At 60.4% G+C, this 21,401-nt stretch overlaps 7 protein-coding genes across 7 annotated transcripts; 2 read left to right on the plus strand and 5 right to left on the minus strand.

Moving 5' to 3' along the window:
• Positions 1 to 50: 50 nt before the first annotated feature.
• On the minus strand, positions 51 to 1,470 carry DICSQDRAFT_152568 (uncharacterized protein). Its single transcript, XM_007361922.1, has 3 exons — positions 762 to 1,470; positions 126 to 703; positions 51 to 73 (listed from the first exon to the last, which is right to left on the minus strand). The coding sequence occupies exons 1-2, from the start codon at positions 1,069 to 1,071 to the stop codon at positions 240 to 242; spliced, it is 774 nt and encodes a 257-aa protein (XP_007361984.1). The 5' UTR covers positions 1,072 to 1,470; the 3' UTR covers positions 51 to 73; positions 126 to 239.
• A 290-nt stretch (positions 1,471 to 1,760) lies between these two features.
• DICSQDRAFT_99096 (uncharacterized protein) lies at positions 1,761 to 4,306 on the minus strand. Its single transcript, XM_007361923.1, has 4 exons — positions 3,683 to 4,306; positions 3,211 to 3,630; positions 3,099 to 3,141; positions 1,761 to 3,029 (listed from the first exon to the last, which is right to left on the minus strand). Exons 1-4 carry the CDS (start codon positions 4,000 to 4,002, stop codon positions 2,364 to 2,366), a joined length of 1,449 nt encoding a protein of 482 aa, XP_007361985.1. The 5' UTR covers positions 4,003 to 4,306; the 3' UTR covers positions 1,761 to 2,363.
• A 3,479-nt stretch (positions 4,307 to 7,785) lies between these two features.
• Positions 7,786 to 8,717, minus strand: DICSQDRAFT_166387 (uncharacterized protein; the record flags this gene model as incomplete). Its single annotated transcript, XM_007361924.1, has 2 exons — positions 7,786 to 8,059; positions 8,593 to 8,717. The coding sequence occupies 2 exons, from the start codon at positions 8,715 to 8,717 to the stop codon at positions 7,786 to 7,788; spliced, it is 399 nt and encodes a 132-aa protein (XP_007361986.1).
• A 1,146-nt stretch (positions 8,718 to 9,863) lies between these two features.
• On the minus strand, positions 9,864 to 10,729 carry DICSQDRAFT_152570 (uncharacterized protein). The gene has a single exon (XM_007361925.1). It carries the CDS (start codon positions 10,407 to 10,409, stop codon positions 10,155 to 10,157), a length of 255 nt encoding a protein of 84 aa, XP_007361987.1. The 5' UTR covers positions 10,410 to 10,729; the 3' UTR covers positions 9,864 to 10,154.
• Positions 10,730 to 10,766: 37 nt separating this feature from the next.
• DICSQDRAFT_79429 (uncharacterized protein) lies at positions 10,767 to 14,627 on the plus strand (the record flags this gene model as incomplete). The annotated part of the gene is made up of 6 exons (XM_007361926.1): positions 10,767 to 10,824; positions 10,951 to 11,902; positions 11,967 to 12,562; positions 12,670 to 12,858; positions 12,914 to 13,765; positions 13,834 to 14,627. The coding sequence occupies 6 exons, from the start codon at positions 10,767 to 10,769 to the stop codon at positions 14,244 to 14,246; spliced, it is 3,060 nt and encodes a 1,019-aa protein (XP_007361988.1). The 3' UTR covers positions 14,247 to 14,627.
• A 474-nt stretch (positions 14,628 to 15,101) lies between these two features.
• On the minus strand, positions 15,102 to 18,309 carry DICSQDRAFT_159495 (histone acetyltransferase). The gene is made up of 6 exons (XM_007361927.1): positions 18,215 to 18,309; positions 17,134 to 18,128; positions 17,021 to 17,066; positions 16,624 to 16,955; positions 15,329 to 16,505; positions 15,102 to 15,246 (listed from the first exon to the last, which is right to left on the minus strand). The coding sequence occupies exons 1-5, from the start codon at positions 18,290 to 18,292 to the stop codon at positions 16,328 to 16,330; spliced, it is 1,629 nt and encodes a 542-aa protein (XP_007361989.1). The 5' UTR covers positions 18,293 to 18,309; the 3' UTR covers positions 15,102 to 15,246; positions 15,329 to 16,327.
• Positions 18,310 to 18,514: 205 nt separating this feature from the next.
• On the plus strand, positions 18,515 to 21,249 carry DICSQDRAFT_99109 (DEAD-domain-containing protein). Its single transcript, XM_007361928.1, has 3 exons — positions 18,515 to 18,621; positions 18,669 to 20,664; positions 20,723 to 21,249. Exons 1-3 carry the CDS (start codon positions 18,530 to 18,532, stop codon positions 21,140 to 21,142), a joined length of 2,508 nt encoding a protein of 835 aa, XP_007361990.1. The 5' UTR covers positions 18,515 to 18,529; the 3' UTR covers positions 21,143 to 21,249.
• The last annotated feature ends 152 nt before the right edge of the window (positions 21,250 to 21,401 follow it).

The raw sequence follows: 21,401 nt of genomic DNA on the forward strand, positions 1-21,401 counted from the left end.
CGGCTAGTACTTGCCGTAACCTACAAGATGCATTGAAGGCGAAGCACGCCTCGCGTACGTTACTCGCGCCGTCCTGCCATTTGATGCTTCATGTAAAGCAATGGTAGAGCTAGATGGACACTGACCACTTGTGATTCCTCGAGCCCTTTCGCTAGGCTATATACTTTGAGTTCTACAATGCCCCAATCGCAGCCGAGGCGTCGGGACGAGCCTGAGAGAATCTGTATCCTTCGTCGCCCTCATGCTACGTCATCGACAATAGAATGGCTGTCATAAAAGGGTGGCAAATTACCCTCAATGACAGCTGGAGGGAGTGTTACATGTGAGCGAGGGAGTCGAGGCATCGAGGAATCGATTGATGGGTGACAAAGCTTGGTCTCTTGGTCTTCTGGATCATCACGTAGACAGTACCCGGCAAGCGGAGTCTCGAGGTTCCCTCCTTCCGTAGACAGATTGACAGGGGACTTAAGCCTAGTGAGGGCGTTCAGCGCAGCTACCAGGCTGACTTGCGACAAACGTGTGTACCAGGCTTGACAGCTCGACGGCGAAGCACCCCAGATTGCACCTGTTCTCCAGGAGACAAAGGCGGCAAGGCTCAAGCCTCTTTTGGATCGACGTTCCCCTCGAGAGCCCACAATGTCACTCGGGATGATGTCTCCCTCCTCCGCGAAGGCGTTAGGTGGGCTTGGCAGAGCGGCAGTGCCTGTTAGGGCTCGTACGTCAGTGTCAAGCTGACAAAAGTCTTCCAGCTGTGTACCCACCTTGGAAGAAACAGACCTCACCGCAGTCGTTCAGGCATGAGACCTTGTCCGGGCATGCGTGTGTTGCTCCTCCGAGGACAATGTGTTCGATCACCCAGATCGAGCTGGTATCCGCAGCAGCGCCAAAGTGCTCGTACGACCACCTCGTGTTAGTCTTGCCTGTCGGAGGAGGCGACCTCTTCAGATCAAGAGCAGAAGCCGATCTCAAGACCTCGCTCGCATGGCTGCCATACATCTTCGGGTTTCTAGTCGAATACCGGCTGGAGGGCTCCCCACAACGAAGTACGAACGGGCTCCGGGACCGGCTCATAGCCTATCGAGAAGATAGGACTTGCATGCAGAGGGCGACGACGAACGGCGACGCCGATGATGGTCCCAAGCTGCGAGCACATGGATGATAGAGAGGCAGGGAGGTGCGATAGACACTTAGCATGTCCATCTTCCCGGACTGCGCACGCCTTCGCCAGGCACGCACGTACGCAACCGCCACCCATAGCACGCGTTCCCACCCCGGATGGGCTTTGTCAGTGTCCCAGCTGTGCCGGTATATCGGGGAGAAGAGTCGTGGAAAAGCGGACTGGCAGGCGGGAGGAAGGCAAGCCGGGAGTCCTCCCAGCTGCGAGGAAAAGAGGCGGCAGCGTTCGGTCTCCGGGGACGGACCTGCTCGAATCGGGAACGTCTGCTCGAACCGGCAATTCTACACCGTTCCTGTGTCGAGTCTAACGGTCAAAGCCGAACTCAGAGTATTACAGTGAATACCCACACACCTTCGATGGCGTCGCCTCTGCCTGGGAGCAAGGGATCGGTGGGAAAGGAAAGCGATCCGTGGGATGCGGCCCAGAAGCTGCATATGCATCAGGGCCGCACGACCATATCGCGGCATTGCATATGCTCGGAAACTGTACGGTAACGCGCGCACCAATTCTTTCCCCTGCACCTTTGGTCTTCTGGAGATGGTCAGTCCGAAGAACGCCCTTCCACGTTCTCATGGCGTGCTGAGCGAAGTCTAACAGAGTGATGGGATTGGATGATAGACCTGCGGCAGCCGAGAGTGTGAGCAGAGCGGTAGGGTATGCAAAACGAACACTACGGCTGCCCCTTGCGTCTTCTAGGCCGCTGATGCGGCAACCCTATTTCGTTGGCTGGACGTATTAGCGAATGCGGTAAGGCCGCACTACCGCACTAGCTGCGATTGGACCCTGGCAAATCTCGTGATATGAGCCTTGCTACCGAGCGAAGTCGGGACACGAGAGACTAAGAAGACACCGAACGACACGTTGAGCACATAACCATAACAGATAAAGTCATCCCAGTAGTAGTACAGGATATGTACCCAAAGTTGTTGCGTGGTCAACCCCTCCCTGAAGCGTCCTATGTACAACTATATGGGGGGGGGCGCGAAAGTTCGACAGCATAGCATGATCCAGGATGTACTGGTGCTCTAACCATCTTACTGCGAGATGCGGAACGGGGAAGTTACGTGGACGCGTTCGATCCCATCGTCCCAACGCCCTACAAGCGCAATCGAGGAAGGGTCTGCGCGATCCACGGGCCACGAGAGGCGAGAGAAGCGCGGCGATGTGATGTTGCACCAAGCGATGGCTAACAGAACAGCCTGGCCAGCCAGAGTCTGAACCTTGTCCACCAGCCACCCTGGTAGCCGTCGGCGCGACGCTTCGGCCCAAGCCACATGGTCCCGGTGCCGACTCTGATCTCCTTCCGCCCTTCCTGGCCTTCCTCGATGTCCGCTAGTCGGCGGGACGCCGCGGTCACGGGGAAGCGTGGTGCCGCTGTCTGCACGATGAATGGAGGAAAGAGGGTTAGTAGATTCAAGAACTCGGGATTGGAGAGGTCTGGCGCGGTCCACGTTCGTAGATAGCATCCGTCAGATTCAGCGAAGTCGCGATTTGTAGGCGCCGGCGCGAACAGATCGTCGATTTCCGCTGCGGGGGTGGTAGGTGTAATTGGCTCGTCTGCTGCTGACGAACCGGAGGTGGAGAGGGCTGTGTTCGCAGACGAGTACGAGGTCGACAGGGTAGGTGTGTCCAAAAATGGGTCGCTGGGCGCCCGGGGGCGCTTGGTCTGGGTCGTGGAGGCAATTGGCGGGTGCTTCTGCGTTCGCGCGGTAGGTGTGCGTTCCCCAGTCGGGGATGGTTGCGATTGTGACCGAGAATGTATAGGTGACAAGGGAGCGAATGCGGGGTACTGGGCGGGGCTATTTGTCGAGGGAGTGCGGCTGAGCGACGCCGTGTCTTCGAAGGCGAGAACCTAGAACATTGTCAACGTCAACAGAACGTCAGGCGATCGAAGACATAGCCAAAAGCGCCGGATACTCACTCCTTTCAGCACATCTATTGCTTCAAGCATGAAATCTTTCCCGCTACCCAACGGATTTGGCCGAGAAAACACTAAATGAAGTTTAAATCGCGAGGATAATGGGAGCACTTACCCAGACTCTTTGAACACGGCGTCGTCGATTTCCCATTCGATCCTGTATGGTCCCGCTCCGCCGAGTTCTTGCGGTACTACTTGGAGTCTCATGACCGCCCACAGGCTCTGAAAGAACGGTTTTGTCCCAGGCATACCCATCGTACACCAAGTACGTATGAACCGGTCTAGGCGTTCGTAGCGCTCTTTCCTTGCGAGTGGGCCTTTAGGGTCCGCGCGCGAATGCGGCATGAGCGACCCGCCTGGCTTCGTCGCGTTAAGATGCGCCTTGAACTCTGCATCCCTGCGCGCGCTCACGCTAGCGTGATAGGCGGAACGAATGGAAGCCTGCAAACGGGCAAAGGGTGCTCGTTGCGCCGGGGGAAGAGTAGCAAGAGTTTGTGTCATGCGCCTGCCGGCATCGTCATCTTGTTGGTAATACCTACGACAACTAAGCTTACGGATGCGCTCCGAGGAGGCGGGAGGGAACGCACCACGCTCGGCAGAGCTCTGCGAACTCTTCTAGCTCGCTTTGCATCGGACGGGAAGGGGTGTTCGAACGACTGTTCTTGGGTGAGGTCATCTTGCTCACTCGACGACCGCTGCGCGGACTGTAGGGGGTGGTTGGGGAGGTGGGCGAAGTGAGGCGGGTGGGAGATGTCGGGTTTGACGAGGGCAGGTCATAAAGGAGTGTTTCTGTAGCGTCTTTATGGCCTAGGATCTGAGAATTCCTGGCTGGCAAATTGCCGGTCCTGAGAGGCAACGGGGGTGGTCGCGGGCGAGGCGACTCCAGCCGATAGGACGCAATAGACATGGCAGACAAAGGACCAGCCCGCCGACAGCCGCAGGCGTCGGCGATTTCGACGACAAAGGATTCTTTGCGGAGGGCGGGTAGCCCGGAGATAGCCTGGAGGTTGTCAGGTAGGAGAGATAAGGCAAGATGGTCGGCTAGATGTGCACTGAGTCCGAAGATGGCGAATGCGAGTGGTCCATGCAAGGTCGAACGCTGCCTGTGCGTGCGCCGTCGATGCTGGGTGTGGTGGGCAGAGCAAGAGGACAGAGACGGTCAGCGTCGGCCTCGTTGCGCTGCAGCCCTCAACGCGGCCGTCGCGCCGAGCTGCGCCTGCCGAGGTCGGTGGCCACGTGGCGCGCAATGGGCGTTTGTGGGCCTACATCTGTTGCCTGTGATCGCCTCCATGTCATCCATGTTTCACGGGCCTGCCATTTCCTGTATCATCCTCCGAGAAATCCAGAGTCAGTCACACGACTGCTCACTCCGAACACTGCGAGACGACAAGGTGCCACGGCGTTGTTAGACCCGAGTCGTTCCGAGGACATCTGTCTGCTCACTGTTCGCGAACTCGCACTACCACATGTCAGAAACCAAAAACCCACAGTTGCCGTACGTACCGTGCGGGCGGAGTAGGCCACAATGCGTAGATACTGATCGGGCCTTGATCTAGGGTATCTGTCCTTTGTGAGACTACACGAGCAGTTGGTGAGGACACAACGGTATCTCGCGCCACATATTAAGTCTTGAAGACCTTGATTGGTCGGTTGCGTTACTCACAGCATCATATTCGTGTCACAAGGACCAACTGACACATTGTTGCCTGCCCTCCTGCCGCGAAGGCTCTGTCTGTGGCCCCGCGGCTTTCTTGAACGTCAACGCGTTTCGGTCTTCCGGACATTCGCATGCGGCGGTCCTCCGCGGCGGCGCTGCCCTTCAATTTCTCTGTCCTTAGATCTCAGCCGGCCCGAGTAGTGACGGTCGCTCTGTTGCTCTGTTGCTAGGTACGTTCATCTACCTTTGCCGCAGCGTATACACAGCAAGGGAAGCAGCTTCTCTCTCGGATTCTCCTGCGCGCTGTCAAGACCATACACCCAAAATAGTCATAGGACCGGGTATCGTTCACTCACATCCAGGATGTGGGCTGTGTCAGCTTCCAGCGCAATGATGCGCCGTATGGAACCCACCACTCCCAACTGATTTCTTCCGCTGGGCGGTGACGAGATCCCGCTCTATCATATCCGAGGACAACATCTCCGCTTACGACCTCGAATCTGGACCCAGCATGTCTTAACGATGAGGCTGTCGTCTAAGCTCTTCTTGCTGTGGTCGACCGCAAATCGATTCGCATTTGCAAGCCTCCGATGATCGGATGGTACTGTCATGTTTCCTGCCTGGGCAAGGTCTCGCGCCATTGACAAACTGGCCGTCATCGCCGCGCCGTTCTCTCGATATGAGCGGCGAGGTATGTTGCGCAACCACCGCGGCGATATGCCTCGAGCCTCGCTTGTCAGACCGCAGGTCGGGCCCGTCCATGTCTGAATTCGCCTCTAGACCGCTTCCGCGCGTCCCGTGCGTCATCCGCGCGCACAAAGTCCACCGCACAGAACGTCGAACGGTCGAACTCAAAGTCCCATCACATCCCTCGCCTCGCGACGGGCCTTCCGCGAGCTTCCTGCCTTCTCGTGCGGAGAGCTGCTGCTGGATTAGCTATCCACGAGGCCGCGCGCATCCCGTAACTCGGCGTTTCCCTGGGATCCGCCCTGCTTCTCTGACGTACGTCCGCGCGGCTCCAGGAGGTGTGCAATCCTCTCCCCGCCCCCATTAATCCTCGCCACGACCCTCTGACATATCCCACATCTTCGCAACACTCGACCGAGCCTTTTCGGGCCAGCACAACGTCCCGAGTCGCGTCCGGCGTCCATCCACCCCAGCTTCGACGCGCATCTCGTGACCCCCCGTCCGCGAATTAGGCTCCAGTCGAGCGCCCGCGCGAAGCCCCTGCGGCCTCCGTCGTCGTCTAGGTGCTACCCAGGCCGCCGCCTGGACAAGGTTCTGCTGCTCCAAGCAATCAATGTGGCGTCCGGCACGTCTACGGCGTTCATACGGCCCAGCGGCAACTTCTGCCCAATGCCCTCTATGCGGCAACTCAACTGCTCTATGTCTTTTCTGACATGACGCATGACGCATACAAGGTTACGCCACGGCCCGCAGGGTTGGGGGGCGGTTGGGCTGCCAGGCCCCACGCTGAGAACACCTGCTGCGAACTGACGAACAAGCACGACAGGCGCGCCGCTCTCCCTCCCAGTACGGACGATCAGCGGGCTTGCCGAACCCGAATGACGGCCCCCGCCCCAGGAGCCAAAGGGAGGGGGGATTGAAAACGGTGCGTTCCTGTCAGCCCGTCCTGATGGCTTGCGTGCGCTAGCAGCCGCCGGCAACACCCTCCACCCCCATTGTGCCCGACGCCGGAGATGCGGTATGTCCTCCGCGACCTCGGGGCCTTAATGAATGAACGAAAGGTATTGATGCGCTAACGTGTATCTCCACCTTGATCTGGGCGCGCATACGCCCCCCCCCCCCCCCTCTGCGCAAAATCCGCCGACGGCAAGTACTTACTTACACAGGCGGGCTGAACTGAGCATAGCGCGGGCCGCCGGGCGCAGGTGGGGCTGGTGATGATGGCCTGCGCATCCCGCCACGGCGACGGCGCGCGTGTGTGCATACGAGTCGGACGGCAAGGCGGGGCACCAGCTGCGACGGGGTCGGAGCGCTCGCCGGGCTGCGCGCCGCAGATCGCTGCGAAGACGAGTCAGGTAGGTTGCTTGCAAAGAGACGATGCTATGCACATGCCCGCAAAATGACTAGTACTGGGGACGATTCTGGTTACCGTCCGCGCGCTGGTGTTTGCGCGGTTCCGAGCCGTCGTCCACAACGTACATATGCATACCGTATCTCGGTCGTTCAGCCGAAGTGCCCGACGCCTCCACATGTGCTCGGCCAGGCGGACGCTCGCAAAGAGAAACGCGGCGTCATATCGTAGACGGAGGATAGTTCAGGCGGGTGCTGTACTGGTACATACTGCGTCCCGTCCCTGTCGGCGGTATTGCCGCATCATTGTATCGTCGGCCCTGTCGAATGTCAATCTGTCGCTGAGCTCGAAGATGTACAGGAGCAGCGCCAGACTTACGTCCTTGTAATGCAGACGACATTCATTTTGCGCCTAGTGCAGATGCACGCGATCTCGACTCGGGATATGCACTCGCATGTCCGCTTCGTAGGACGACAGCCACCAACAGACATGTCCATCTCGGGCGGTACGTACGCGCAAATGCAGAAGGCAAGCGAGAGATCCCGCGAGGGGCCAGAGTGCGAGCACACTCATCACCCGCCAGGCTCGACGCGTAGTTACAGCGCGCGTTACGTACCCGCTCCGTTCCCCCCTTGCCGAAACGAGCCTAGTGCGCGCCGTGCGCAAGAGGGGAAGGTCAACTAACAGGGCGCGCGTGCCTGGGACGGTCACCGAGTTGGCAGCTGCTGGCGTGACGACCCGGGTGCGACGGGCGTCTGCAGTTCATTTACGGGGTTCGTGTGCTTGGCAATGGCACTCACCGCGAGCCGAGCCTCGGCAGAAGGAGAAGGACCCCCTCCGAGCACGGGCGAGCATCACTTGACGAGCTCGCGCGCAGGCTCGAGGCGTCTGCGATAGCACGCTCGCCGTGTTCGCCTCTACATTATACCCCGCGTTGTCCAGGCGGTGCGAGCATGTGCAATGGTGCCTGCCTGTGGGCGAGCCCCAGCGGTGCGTCATCGGTGCCCAGCGCGTTGACGGACCGTGGCATGCCCCGCGGAAGGCGGGGAAGCAGGGTTAATCGCAGGGCCCGCAGCCCTGGTCGCGGAACGATCGTCCTCGTCCTCGCGAGCGGGTGCAGCAGCGCCCAGCTGCTCGAAGCGGGCACCAGCTCGCGTCCTCTCGCTCGGGACGACGGCCAAGCTGACGGGGGCATGCGCAGGAGATCCTGACCTGGTCCGCTCCCCAGGATCCTCCAGCGTCGCCGCGCGCCCGCGCGCGTCCGGCCCGCTGGGCCCCGAGGAGGTGCTTTACGGTTTGATACATTGGCAGATGCCCTACGCGGCCTATCAGATTCTTCCGCGATAGTCACTAGTAACTGAGGGTCGCGGAAGCAAATGTGCGCCTACAAATCACGCTGACTGGGCGCGCGATCAATCTCGCTGCTCGCATGCTCTATATTCCGTCGGCTACGCCGCCACTTAGACTATGTAGCCAGATCATCGCGGAAGCAGGTCCAACCACCAGCCTGAGCAGCGTCGTCGTCGGGGGTGCTCGTCAGACCGTCGTCGCCTGTGCATCTTCCCGATGGCCATGGCCTTTACGAAACGGCCACGCGTAGCAGGGCACTGCGCCATAGTACGTGATAATTGCTCTGCTGATGTCGTACGGGGTGCACATCCGATAACGGCCCACGGGGCGTCAAAGGCGGGCCTACAGCCCTCGACATACACGTCCTTCACCCCTCCCAAACGCACGCGACGCACAAGCTCGCCGCGCGTTTTCCCAGCCGCAGCGGAGGGGCGCATGTGCACCCTACGCACTCGCGGGCAGCGAGGGAGGGAGGGAGCCACGCAGCGGCGCGAACCCGGGCAGCAGGCCCCCGCGTCCCGATCTGCGCGCCGATCGGCGGGGCCGCGCTGATAGACACGGACGTGCTCATAACCATCCTTCGCGTTCCCTCGGCCTCTCCGCTCTCTCGTGGGCCGTGTCCGCCGCAACGGTCGCCGCGCAATAGCCTATCGGGATCTCCTCGCCCTCGCGAGGCACGCCCTGCCCGCGGTCCCACCGTCCGGCCCACGCGCCTGCCCCTCCTGCCCGCGCCCCCGGATGGGTCCCGCGGCTCCCCACATACCCATACGGCGCGGGTTCTGTAGCGTGGGCGCAGGGAATGCGCGGGTTGCGATTCGCTAGGGCTGCTCGGGCCCATGGACCCTTGCGTGGGCGAGGATTGGCCGCGATGCTGCCTGCGTAGATACTGGACGTTCCTCTTGGAAGTTTCGGGCCCGGGTCACGCAGACGCACATGCAGGCGCGGGTGCAGTGAGGAGGGTTCTGCACATTGCAGACCCGGCGGCGTTGGAAATGAAGACAACGTGGCTCGCGGTCCTGGTAAGGTGCTTGCTTCGGGAACTTGAAGCGCGCCTTCAGCTAGGGTGGGCATCGACGTCGAGTGATGCGGCTTCGTGGAGCAGAGGAGCCCACTCTCTTTGAGTGGAGGGGCGGCGAGATATGTCTGCCGCCCGGGCACGAAACAGGCCCGCGAGCGGGGTTGCGGCAAAATGGCACGCAGACAGTCACTCCATCGCGAACGCGGCGCTGTAGCGAGAAGAGGCTGGAGGAAGGGCATTCACGCCAAAACGACGTTGGGTTGCAGCGACTGTTGTCATTACTCATCTCCGCAGCAGGTCAGGGCGGGAGGAGAAGCGGATGGTATAGAAGCCGGAGGGACCGAAGCAGGTGGACCGCATGGGTGACAGATACCGATGGTTTGAATTGGCTCTGTGCACGGGCATCCGGCCAACCCCGCGTCGAAGGTGGGGGGGGGGGAGTTCTGCGGGCAGTATCAGGACTGGACGACGGAGCTTGAAGGAGAGCTTCCTGCAGACATGTCTTGAGAGTGCATGCGATGGGAGCACCCGAGGAAGTGGGCAAGATAGAGGAGATTGGGCGTCGTCGATCATGGTAGGGCAAGAGGCACGACGGTTAGAGTACCGAAGGGGAAAACGCTTTAGAGGAGGCCTTCTGCCGAGCGATGTCGGGAGCGGTTGAGGGTGCGATGGGGCGGACGAGGACCTGGAGCGAGCGGGGGCTGTCGGGCGGTGATCAGTCGAGTAGGGCAGGAGAGGTTGCGCGCCTTGCGAAGGAGGTGCGGCACGGGCGGGGTGGCGGTTGCGCAAGATGCCGGGGAAAGGGCGGCGGAAAAGGGAGAAATAAAAATGAATACCGGAGGGGAAACTGGACAGGGTTCGTCGTCGTCTCGAGGGAGAGATGGCGATTTGGTGAGACTGCAAGAGGGCCAAAAGCAGAAGGCGTCGATGGAAAAAGTCCGCCGACAGCGATAACGTCAGCGGCCCCGTTCTGGCGTCCCTCAGAAGACCAAACGGTCAATCAAAGTGCTGGGGCCAATCGGGAGCGGCGGCGTCAAAATCGGAGCGGAGGGTCGAGAGAAACCAGCCAGCCGACCGTCTTCCACGGTATCGAACAGGCCACGAGCGAGGGCTTGTTTCGACGCGTACGCACCCACGGCACGAGATCTCGCTCGATGGCAGCTGGGTGCCAGCTGGGAGCGAGATGAGGGTGAGATGCAATCGACACTCGCTGACAGCGATGATTGATGTGAGTGGGAGGGGAAGGAGCATTATGTCGGACGTTAAACTCGAGCCCAAAGAAGAGTCAGAGCAGACCGAACCAGCGTGTTCCTAGCCAGTCTCCAGAGGTTGGGTAATCTCCATCACTCGACACTGCGCACGCACGTATAAAATGCACAGTGCTTGTCCGGACGAGGCTGTTGTGTCTGTCCGCGTCTGTGGCTTCTTACCTACGCGCCCACAATCCCGCCCCCGCCTTGCGCAGAAGCTCCAATCACTCGCTCTCGCGCGGCTGTCAGAACACGGTGAGTGATCCACGGGCGCAGAGCGGGCGATGCGGGGGCTGAGGATAAAACGCAGGAGTAAGCTCGGTACAAGGAACAGCAAGCTTTGTTGGAGACTGCACAGATGGCCCAAGCAGCCTGGCTGCCGTTGTCGGCAAGCGCCGAACGCCGATCAGAATTTGGTATGTAATGGCTGATCGCGCCTGGCGGGAGAACGTCTCCTGGTGTCTCCCCCGCCCGGCCTGCCTCCCGCTCTCTCCTCGTTGCACCCCCGCCCACGCTCATCGTGCTCGCCGTTGCCCCCGCAGACATCCTCAAGTCCGCCTCCCTCCACAGATCACGCGACAGGAGCATGTCCCTCGACTTCCCCCCCAGTGCTCCCCAGCACTCCCTCTACTCTCCGCAGGACCTCGACCATCCCTTTTCCTCCCTCTCCAACGGCGACCTCCCCGCCCCTTCCCACCAGCACCAGTCCTCACATCTTCCCCTCAACGGCCATGTCCTCGACCGCAGCGACCCTATGGACGTCGCCGATCACGGCTCCTACGACATCTTCTCCAACTCCGCCCAGTCCTCCGTCCCCAACCAGCGCTACCGCGGAAGCACCTCTTCCAACTCCTCCATGCCGTCCTCCTACGGACTCGGCGTCGACAACATGTACTCCCAGAGTCCCTTCTCCGAGTCTCTTCCCCAGTTCCATAACCCCAGTCCGAATCAGTATGACTTGATGGGCAGCGGAGGTCTGCCTTCATCATACAGTAGCGGCAAACCGTCCCCTCTGACGCCCAATGATTCCGTAGGCTCCCTACACCATTCGTCTGCCTTCCCGTACAACAACGGACAGACAAAGGACTTCAACAACAATCACGACTTCCCCAATGTCCTCGATCGCCGCATGTCCTATCCCTCCGACTACAACGACGATTACAACGGCATGAACTCTGGGATTGGCCTCGGCTCCTTTGCTTCCCCCCTGCCCCCCTTCCAACCAGACCGTCTAGGTCGGATGCAGCCTGATTCTCGCTACCCCCCTTCCGTTATCCCTCCGCTATCTCATCCGTCCCATCTTCACCAAAACCATCCCCCGGATCTCGTGCATGGCGTGAATCCGATGGATTTCTCCCCCCGGTCCGGAGAGATGTACTCTATGGCGCCCAACCCTCTTATGGATTTCTCGAGGATGTCCGGCCTCGACGAGTCCATCTCTCGGGTGCGCCTTAACGGCTCGGGCGCCGCGACCGACCTCCAGACATTTATTCGGTATGTCCCGACCGCTACTTGCTGACGAACCCACTCATTAAGCGGACGCGCGCCCGCCGTGCAGTCCGTATCTGGACCAGTATGTCCGAACGCCGAACCGTCTCGCGTTCGGCGAGCGCACAGTCATCGTCATGTCCAGCAAAGTCGCCCAAAAGTCTTACGGCACGGAAAAGCGGTGCGTGATCCAGGTATTGTTCTCGCCGACGAAGCCGAGGATCCTGAACTCTGGCTGGTTGGCTTGTTTGACGCGCTTTAGCTTCCTGTGTCCACCGCCGACTGCGATCATGATTGGTAACTCGTGGTGGTCGGACGTCACGCGTCGGGGTGAAGAGCCCAAGCTCGCCCCGCCACGCGTCGTTGTCTCCATCTCCGGGGAGCCGGCGCCACAGGAGGGCTCGATCGAGTGGACGAGCGCGACAGGCAAGGCGTTTGACATATCTGACCCTCCGACCGGAACAACGTACATCGGTCGCTGCGTCGGCAAGCAGCTCTTCATCTCGGACGTCGACGAGAAGAAGAAAAAGGTCGAGGCCCTCGTGAAGATCATGGCCCCGTCGTCAGACGACGAGCCCGAGCGGGTCATCGGCACGTTCCCCAGCCGCCCCATCAAGGTGATCAGCAAGCCGAGCAAGAAGAGGCAGAGCGCGAAGAACCTCGAATGTAAGTCCGCGACGAGCTGCATACCAGCGCTGCGGCCCTGCCGCAGTGGCTACTAGTATGTTCTACATATAGAACGGAACAAGCTGACCCGTTGTGGCGCCCTCCAGTGTGCATCAATCATGGTTCAACAATCTCCCTATTCCACCGTCTGCGGTCACAAACCGTGTCGACCAAGTATCTTTGCGTCTCCGGTTCGGGCTCATCGTTCAAGGGATCCGACGGGGCCCCTCTCATGGGCCTCGATCAGCGCTCACGATCGCAGACGCCGTCCTTCATCGCCCGCACGGCGAGTTGGGGTGAGTCGTATATGTTGCTACGGCCTCATGTTTCAGCCTGACAGAACACCCTCAGATCCGTTCATTATGTACATCGTGGACGTCAACAAGCCCGCCGGCGGTGTCGACTCCCCTCCGCCACCACCTCCGCAACCGGAGTACCCTTCTCCCCCTCCGAATGCGATTCCGTTCACCAACAACGGGTCGCAGATCCCCGTCTACTACAACCAGACTGTTGTGCTCCAGTGTCTGACCTCCGGGGTGGTTAGCCCCGTACTGATCATCCGCAAGGTCGACCACCAGACGACGGTCGTTGGCGGGGGCCTGCAGGAAGGCGCCAAGGGCATCGCTGATCACTACTGCGCGCCCGGCGAGGTTTGCGGGGACCCCGTTTCGCAGCTGCATAAGATCGCGTTTGAGGTCTACGATCCCGCCAAGGGTGCGCCCGAGGGAGCAACGACCGGCATCAGTGGCGCGTTCCTGTCGTGCCAGGGGGAGAAGGTGAACACCTTCCGGCCGCTCGAAGGCCGGCAGTGGAGGAACCCGCCCGCGTCTCGCGAGAGCGACTCGCCCGACGCGATGCCTGCGTCCCCTATGGCGACTACCCCGACGTCGAGCACGGGCACCGGCGACTATTTCGGCTCGAGCACTAACGGCAGCAGCGCGCCCACGTCGCCGGACCCATCAGAGTTCCCGTCCAATGACGGCGGCCGCGTCAAGAAGGGCAAGCGCGGATCTGGATCTTCGAGCGGAAGCAGCCTGTCCATGTCGAAGCCTGTCTCCCAGAAGGGACGCAGGCGTCCGACGTCGGCCGGCTCCGCGGGCTCGGGAAGCAGGCGCGGCTCGGGCGGCGACTCTGGCGCGTCCTCGGGTGCGCTCTGGCAGGTCGACATCGGGGAGACGAGCGTGTGGACGATCGTCGGCACTGGTGAGTGCCTGGTCGTGTGCTGCTTATCGGCGAGATCGCGAGTGCTGATGACGTCTGGGGTCCCGCAGACCAGGTGCGGTACAACTTCTACGTGCCGCCCGTGCTGTACGACAGCCAGAACTCGCCGAGCGGGTCGTTCCCGATCCCGTCGAAGCCCGTCACGCCGTTCCCGGGCGTGGTGAAGTACCTGCCGCCGGACCGCGCGTCGGAGGCCCCGAAGGCGAACTGCGCGGCGTCGCGCGCGGTGCTGGCGAAGCCGAACCCGCACGCGTCGAAGATGCTCACGCTGTACGGCGAGAACTTCTCCAAGACGGACCCGGTGACGGTGTTCTTTGGCTCGGAGCCGTCGCCGTACGTCGAGGTGCGGTGCACGGAGGTGCTCGGGTGCCTGCCCCCCGACTCGGGCACCACGAAGCGCAGGCCGATCATCCTCGTCCGCCCTGACGGGGTCGTGTTCCCGTCGAGCACGTACTACCCCTGATGATGCAGGGACTGGGGGGTTTGAAGTTGATGGCCGTCGTTGGTGTAGCCTGTTGCTGCCGGGGTCGTTCGTCGCTCGCGCTGGGTCGGTGCTCTCGTACACTGGTGGTGATCGGTTTACTTTTAGTGGCGTTCCTCTCCTCTTCCTCGTCGTCGTCGTGTCTGGTACTATTGTTGATTGGCCCGCGTGTTTCCCATTGAGAGGAACGTCGCGTCAAACATGTCGGAACCTTGTCTACTCCTCCCCCCACTCGTCCCATTTGTTACCATCTATCACCATCTACAATTTTTGAGTTGCTCGCATCTGTCCGTCCGTCGTTGCTTTTCGTCCGCCCGCTATCTCCCCGTGTTTGTGTTTTTTTCGCGCATTAGACTTACTCGCACGTTACTATCTATGTGTCATCTCAGGTATAGGCTACGGACTTGTGGTATGTACTTGTATAGTAGACTTGACCGCTCATCTGAATATGCGAATGTATAATTTGCTCATCGCATCCGCTTTCTTCGTGTGCAGAATATGCTTCCGGTGAGTGCGGAAGCTTGCGCTTGAACCGTTTGTCGGCTCGGTGTCGGCGCGTGCACAGGCGACGTCAACGAACCTCGCCGGGCCGCGACATTATCCATGGGGCGCTTATTGTACATTTCACGAGCCCTGGATGCCCAACTTGCGATTGAGTCTGCTCGTTGTACATTGCATACCACCTTGCACGATCCCCTCTTTTCCATTCTTTGGGTCTACTGTTGGAGCAGAATCGGTACAAGGCGCGAACCGTTGGGGCTTGCAACGAGTCTCGCGACAAGAATACCCTCCAACCGCCAAACGCGTACATGCCACTTCCTCGACCATCATGAGTCTCTCATCCCTCCCTCACTCCATTTGGCACCTCTACGTCGATAATCTCGTCAACTACAAGGCGGACTCATGGGTCCATAGCATTGCGTATACGTGCCGCCTTCTCGCATTCGCGCTCATCGTTCCTTTCATCCTCTTAACTCTCTTGGTACGTTGAACGCACCCCAATCACGTTCCGCGTCTTTCTGACGTGCTGATGTCACTCTTGTCACCCACCACGTACACTCAAGGACGTCGCGTCGTACCTGATTGCACGCACGCTCGGTGTCATCGACGAGACCAAGGCCTCGACGAGCGGCGAGAACGACCACCATGTGCACCCGGATACTGCTCCCGGCACGCTGAACCTAGCACACCAGCCTAGGATCGTTATCCAGGAAGACGTGGACACAGCTCGTGCGGCCGCGACCCCCCTGCCCGAGGGCGACGACGACACGCTCAACCTCAAGCTCTCCGGGGTGGACACCTTCTCCCCCGCGCCCTCGCAGCCCGGCTCGCCCACGCTGCAGCGCCGCGAGTTCATGCAGCACCAGTACGCGCACTACGGCTCGGGCACGTCGCTCTACGACCGCGGTGGCCTCGCCGGGCTCCCCCACCCCAGCTCTGCTTCGCATGACGCAAGAGGAGGCCGTCCAGAGAAGCCGCGTGCGGACGGAGCCCGCGACGGAGACCGAAATACGCGTGCGGGTGACGGCACGACGTCGCCGAGAGGCCCGTCCGGGCACAGCCCGGCGGGCTCGAACGGCAGCAGCGGGGAAGAGTCGTACGCCATCCTGGACCGGGACGCTGGCTCGGGGACGGAGGACGCGGGGACGGTCGTGCTGCGCAGGCGGACACGACAGACGGGAACAGCACCCGGTGCGGGGGACGGCGCGGAGTAGGTGCTAGGTACGGGCTCTGTGGACTCGTTCTGTTTGTTGTGATTGCGTATTGCGGAATGAGCGGGCTGTCGTGCGCGCGCGGGCATGTGCTAAATGCGTGCGCAGTCCGTCGCGTCCGTCAGGAGACGAGGGGCGATTGCTCGTTACGGTAGCGCGTTCTGGGAGGATGGGGGATTATACTGCTGTATTTTTAAAACTCGTACACGATGCACGATCCGCCAAGTACACGAAAGCGCCACGCGGGCTCACTAAGTGCGCCTTGGCTCCATATGTCCATGTGCCCCTCGTCCCTCGTCGCGCAACCCTCGGGCCTCCACGGCTCCCACCCCTCGCGAGACCAGCACAGCGTCACCAGCCGAATCTCAGTTGATCTCGAGAGAAGACGGGGGGCTTCCATATGAGACACTCGGAGTGAATCCGACGCTTGCGCTTCTCTTTCGCCTTCCTGTACCGCTCCTGGACGGCTTCGGGAAGGCTGATAACGTGCTGGCCTTTGTAATGCTTGAACAGCTGCAGCGTCGTGCACCTGTCGTCGCCGGCACGATGCGAGATGGCAAGGCAGATTGCAATCCGAGCAGAGCTTGTTAGCAATCCGCAGTACGAAGAAGAACAACAGCGGGAGAAGAACAAAGAGGACGACGTACGTGTTCATCACATCTGCATGGGTGATGGAAGTCTTCTGCGCGATGTCGTCGATACTGATGTCCTCGGTCGTGTTCATGAGCAGGTCGATGATAGTCTCCGCCCAATAGGCGCGGTATCCCAGGAGGCCGAGGTCAGAGAGCGGCTTCTCCGGGCTGCCCAGTTTGCCCTCGCGTTTGGAGAGCTCGTAAGAGAACTCTATGAGCAGCTTGCCGTAGCCATGCCGTTGGTGCTGGGGAAGTGTAAGAATACACGCGACGTTGTAGTTGTCTGCGGATTCCTTTTCCTTCGAGAAGTATCCGACCATGTGGCATCCTGTTGAATCCCTTTGACACTGACCGCAGTGGGGTTAGTTTTGGACGTCGGGGAGCTGAGTGGGTCAACGGAAAACAGACATACCATCACATAGTACAGGAACGGTGTTACATCATAATACAGCGTTTTACTGCGGATAGGATAAGAAGAACGTCAGAAACTGGCGGGTGCAGCCAGGAATCCGGGCAGGCACGCACTGGTCCAAGAAGCATTTCGATAAGAGACTCAAGTTACGGCAATACGTCAGCTGTCGCTTGCCGTCCAGCTCGAAGAACGATATGTCTTCGTGCCGGTAGATCTCGTTCCCGGGCGGGTGCAGTAGATTGCACCGCTTGCGATGCCGGCTGAGCATGAACTGCGACCCGAAGTACGACAGACAGAACTCGCAGAGGTAGAGCACGGGTAGGTGTGCGTACTCCTGGGGATACGGGCTGAAGTACCACGCGTCGACTTCGTGCCTGCCGATTTGGAGACGGTTGAGGTTCTTCACGCGCGCGATTTCGGAGATGGACTGCGTCATGGAGCCCGACGTGCGCAGTTTTTCGATTTCCTGCTCCTTGCTGAACACGGAGAGCGGCGGGGGCGGGGGCGGCTGCTCGGTCGCGTCGAGGTCGAGCACTTCGCCCTCGCCGTCAACGTCCATCTCGCCCTCCGCATCAGCGTCGAGGTCATCTTCTTCCTCTTCGTCCTCGTCGTGAAGCGTCTTCCGCTTCTGGCCTGCGACCGATGGCGCGGGAGACGGGCTCGCACGCGCTGATGCGGGGGCGGAGGGACCAGGGGTCCCGGGAGTGGGGGTGCCAGATTCCTGCGAGGCCTTGCCGACCGCGAGGGCACTCGCGGTCGCCGCCCTCTTCAGCAACGACTGCTGGCTCTTCTTTGCGGGGGTCTTCTTGGGCGCGACGGCCTTCTTGGGTGCGGGCGTCGCCTTGGGGCGGGGCCACTCGAGGTCGCGAGAGAGGACGAGGCGGGACCCCGGCACCCACTCGTCCAGGCGCTTGTTGAACTGGTCCCAGTGAACAAAGAACTCGAGGCGGTCCTCGGGTCGCTGTGCGTCCTCCTCGCTCTTCACTTGGCGCGAGGCATAGGGATTCACGGGCTTGTCGCGAATCGACAAGATCTCAGCAAGGCGCTCCTCCTCCTGGCCGTTCGGGCCCGGGCGGCGGATGTAGAGCTTGCAGCCCACCGACACAGTCTGGGGGTCGTTACAGGCGAGATGTCAGCCATGCGCTGGCGGGCGCTAAAAATCAGTCGCCACCGTGGCTGGCGACCACGACTTACCTGGATTGTGTACTCTCCTCCCTTTGTGATGGGTGGTGGCGGCTGAGATCCTTCATCCTTGGGTGTATGGGGCGCCATCGGCAACAACGACAAGCTCAACAACGAATACGAGGGGCTCAAGGGTGACTCAGGCGCAAATGAGAGGACAATTATGTAAGCTCCTGTAAGAGGTAGGATAGACGCCTTTAGACGCTCGACTGGGCCCATAGACGCTTAAGATGGCTTGGCGGCCCGGAGTGGCAGAGAATTTGCTGCTTGGGACTCAGGCTGGAGACTTATCTACTCTACGCTCTCTCTGTAGCCTAGCCATTCGCTATGGACGATGGCCTTATCCTCAATCTCGATGTCGTACACGACGCTCCGTCGAAGGTAGCGCAGGGCAAAAAGGGGGGACGATGGACAGACAGGTGAGTTGCTTGCTAGTAAGTCTCGAACACCTCCTCATAGCCCGTAGGCTGAAAGCTAAACGAGTAGCGAAACGTAAGACTCGACCTGAGGCTCCTGCACCAAGTAAGAGTGATGCCACTGTCAGCGTTTCTGACGTGCGGCCTGCGAAACGGCCGCGAAAAGAACGCGAACGAGAGGAACACGACCAAGAACGTGCAGGACTAGCTGCAGCCCCTGCAGGTCGCCATCCCACCCAGGTCATCTCCTCTCTGTTCACGTCGAACCCGAAGATTGAGAAACCTCAGCCGCAATCTGCCTCAAACACACATGCGAAGCCTAGTAATGCCCCCCTTGATTCCTCCACCTTCACCGGCTCCGGTCTGGATCCCCTGATAGTCGCTCACCTCTCGTCCAAAATGAACATCTCCAGGCCAACGTCCATTCAGAGGGCGGTGCTACCTGCTATACTGCCTACGTTGGAAGATCCTGCCGCACGCGACGTCTTCATACAGTCCCAGACCGGTTCCGGGAAGACGCTCTCCTTCCTTCTCCCTATTATCCAGGACCTCCTCCCCCTCAGCTCACATTCCTACATCGACCGCTCCATCGGAACTCTCGCTATCATCATCGCCCCCACCCGCGAACTGGCGAAGCAGATCTCCGATGTACTGGAAGCGTTACTCAAGCTCCGTCTACGAGCTCAAGACGAGTCCGCGGAGGAGTCCTCCGTCCCCCGCTTGACGCGATGGCTCGTCTCCGGGCTGTTGACAGGTGGGGAGAACAGGACACACGAGAAGGCCCGACTCCGCAAAGGCGTGCCGATCCTCGTCTCCACCCCAGGCCGCCTGCTCGACCACCTCCAGAACACGTCCTCGTTCAACGTCGGCAAGTGTCGCTGGCTGGTCCTGGACGAGGCGGACCGGCTCATGGAGCTCGGATTCGAGGAGACGATCCAGGGCATCCTCAAGGGCCTTGACGGCCGGCGGAAGCTCGCGGTGCAGGCGACGGAGGAGGGGAAGAGCATGGATGTAGGCGGGTGGGACTGGAGCAGGAGGCGGAGGACGATCCTCTGTTCCGCGACGATTCGGGAGGACGTGCAGAAGCTCGCGGGACAGACGCTCACGAACCCCATGATGATCAGGGCCGTGCACGCGGACGACCCGCCCCTGGACCCGCAGGCGGACCCTTTGGCAGAAGCGTCGGCGCAGAAGTTCACGCCGCCGTCGCAGCTGTCGCAGAAGTACGTGGTCGTGCCGCTGAAGCTGCGCCTCGTGACGCTCGTCGCGCTCCTGCGGTCGCTGCTGGCGCAGTCGCAGAGCAGGAAGGGGACGAAGATCATCGTGTTCTTAAGCTGTACGGACTCGGTCGACTTTCACTGGCGGCTGCTCGGTGGGACTGCGATGGACGAGGATGAAGGCGCATCTAGTTCGGCTTCTGAGGCCGAGGAGTCGGACGAAGAGGAGTCGGACAAGGACTTGGGTTCGGAGACAGAGGGCCCTAAGCCTCCGAAGCGGCAGAAGAAGACAGCGTCGGGCGAGAAGATCGAGGTCAAGTCTGCTCTTCTCCCCGACACGTCTCTTTACCGGTTGCACGGGTCGCTGCCCCTTCAAACGCGTCTGGCATCACTCAAAGGCTTCTCGGCGGTTCCAACGGCGAAGTCGCCGAACACCTCTGCGTCCTCCATCCTCCTTTGTACGTCAGTCGCATCGCGTGGTCTTGATTTGCCCCTCGTCAGGGCAGTCATCCAGTACGATCTTCCGACCGAGTCAGGGGCTACGGAGTACGTCCATCGAGTCGGGCGTACGGCCCGTGCCGGAAAGGGCGGCGAGGCGTGGAGCTTTGTCGCCCCGAGTGAGACGGAGTGGGTGAAGTGGGTGCAGGCGAGGATGCAGGGTGAGGTGAAGGGAGCTGACAAGAAGGACGGGGAGGGGAGCATGGCGCTGGAGGGCGTCTCGATGGAGACCGTGCTGAGGAAGGGCTTTGGGGGAAAGGGGAGCGAATATGAGGAACGGGCGACGGAGGTGCAGCTGTCGTTTGAGCGGTGGGTCTTGCGGGACAAGCAGGTATGTATCGACGCGTATAGATCGCAAGCTCCGTCCAGCTCATCGATCGTCCGTGCAGAATGCCGAGGCTGCTCGTAGAGCGTTTCTGTCGCACATGCGAGCGTACGCGACCCATCCTTCGGATGAGAAGCATATGTTCCACATCCGACACCTACACCTCGGGCACCTTGCCAAAGCGTTTGCTCTGCGCGAGGCACCAACCGCGCTCGGGTCCAATAAGGGCTCCAAGTCAAAAAGCAAGCCAAAGTCGGCTGCGAAGGGCGCGTCCTCTGACCGCAAGTCGAGGAAGCACATTCGAAATCCGGACGACAGCGATAACGAGCATAATGTTGCAGATGCTGAGAAGCGGATGGAGAAGGTCGTGCGTGCGCAAGGTCGGCTCACAAAGAAGAGCGGCAAAATTGTCAGCTCGGGGACGGACGAGTTCCAGCTTGCTGGAGGCTATGACTTGGAGAAGATTGTTGGTGTTCGGACGTGACATACTATCTCGTGTTGCTTGTAGTCATCTCTCTGTTCAATGCCTAGCATGTCGCCGTTTTCGCCCTTGTGTTCGCCCACACAAGTTATGCGCCCCTCTTTTGATATGTTGCGGTCAGGCTGCTTGGCTGAGGACGAGATGCAAATGGCCCTGGATATTGATGGCCATGGTGCTACGCGACCGGCATCTGCGACCAAGCGCGCGGTCGAGAGTGGCCACGTCTGCAGAAGGAATTGGACGCGTCCAAGAAGCGCTCACT

The sequence above is a fragment of the Dichomitus squalens genome, assembly GCF_000275845.1.
Source record: "Dichomitus squalens LYAD-421 SS1 unplaced genomic scaffold DICSQscaffold_3, whole genome shotgun sequence".
Classification (NCBI taxonomy): domain Eukaryota; kingdom Fungi; phylum Basidiomycota; class Agaricomycetes; order Polyporales; family Polyporaceae; genus Dichomitus; species Dichomitus squalens.

Bases quoted from the DNA above. Each gene is read 5' to 3' on its own strand.
- DICSQDRAFT_99096 (XM_007361923.1), bottom strand. From the start codon at position 4,002: ATGTCTATTGCGTCCTATCGGCTGGAGTCGCCTCGCCCGCGACCACCC. The intron at 3,631-3,682 runs GTGCGTTCCCTC...TAGTTGTCGTAG, and splicing joins GCAGAGCTCTGCCGAGCGTG to GTATTACCAACAAGATGACG. The intron at 3,030-3,098 runs GTGAGTATCCGG...ACAATGTTCTAG, and splicing joins CAATAGATGTGCTGAAAGGA to GTTCTCGCCTTCGAAGACAC.
- DICSQDRAFT_99109 (XM_007361928.1), top strand. From the start codon at position 18,530: ATGGACGATGGCCTTATCCTCAATCTCGATGTCGTACACGACGCTCCG. The intron at 18,622-18,668 runs GTGAGTTGCTTG...CATAGCCCGTAG, and splicing joins GGGGGACGATGGACAGACAG to GCTGAAAGCTAAACGAGTAG. The intron at 20,665-20,722 runs GTATGTATCGAC...TCGTCCGTGCAG, and splicing joins GGGTCTTGCGGGACAAGCAG to AATGCCGAGGCTGCTCGTAG.
- DICSQDRAFT_152568 (XM_007361922.1), bottom strand. From the start codon at position 1,071: ATGAGCCGGTCCCGGAGCCCGTTCGTACTTCGTTGTGGGGAGCCCTCC. The intron at 704-761 runs GTGGGTACACAG...GAGCCCTAACAG, and splicing joins TGAGGTCTGTTTCTTCCAAG to GCACTGCCGCTCTGCCAAGC.
- DICSQDRAFT_159495 (XM_007361927.1), bottom strand. From the start codon at position 18,292: ATGGCGCCCCATACACCCAAGGATGAAGGATCTCAGCCGCCACCACCC. The intron at 17,067-17,133 runs GTGCGTGCCTGC...TCCTATCCGCAG, and splicing joins TCGAAATGCTTCTTGGACCA to TAAAACGCTGTATTATGATG. The intron at 16,956-17,020 runs GTATGTCTGTTT...CACTGCGGTCAG, and splicing joins CGTTCCTGTACTATGTGATG to TGTCAAAGGGATTCAACAGG.
- DICSQDRAFT_152570 (XM_007361925.1), bottom strand. From the start codon at position 10,409: ATGCTCCTTCCCCTCCCACTCACATCAATCATCGCTGTCAGCGAGTGT.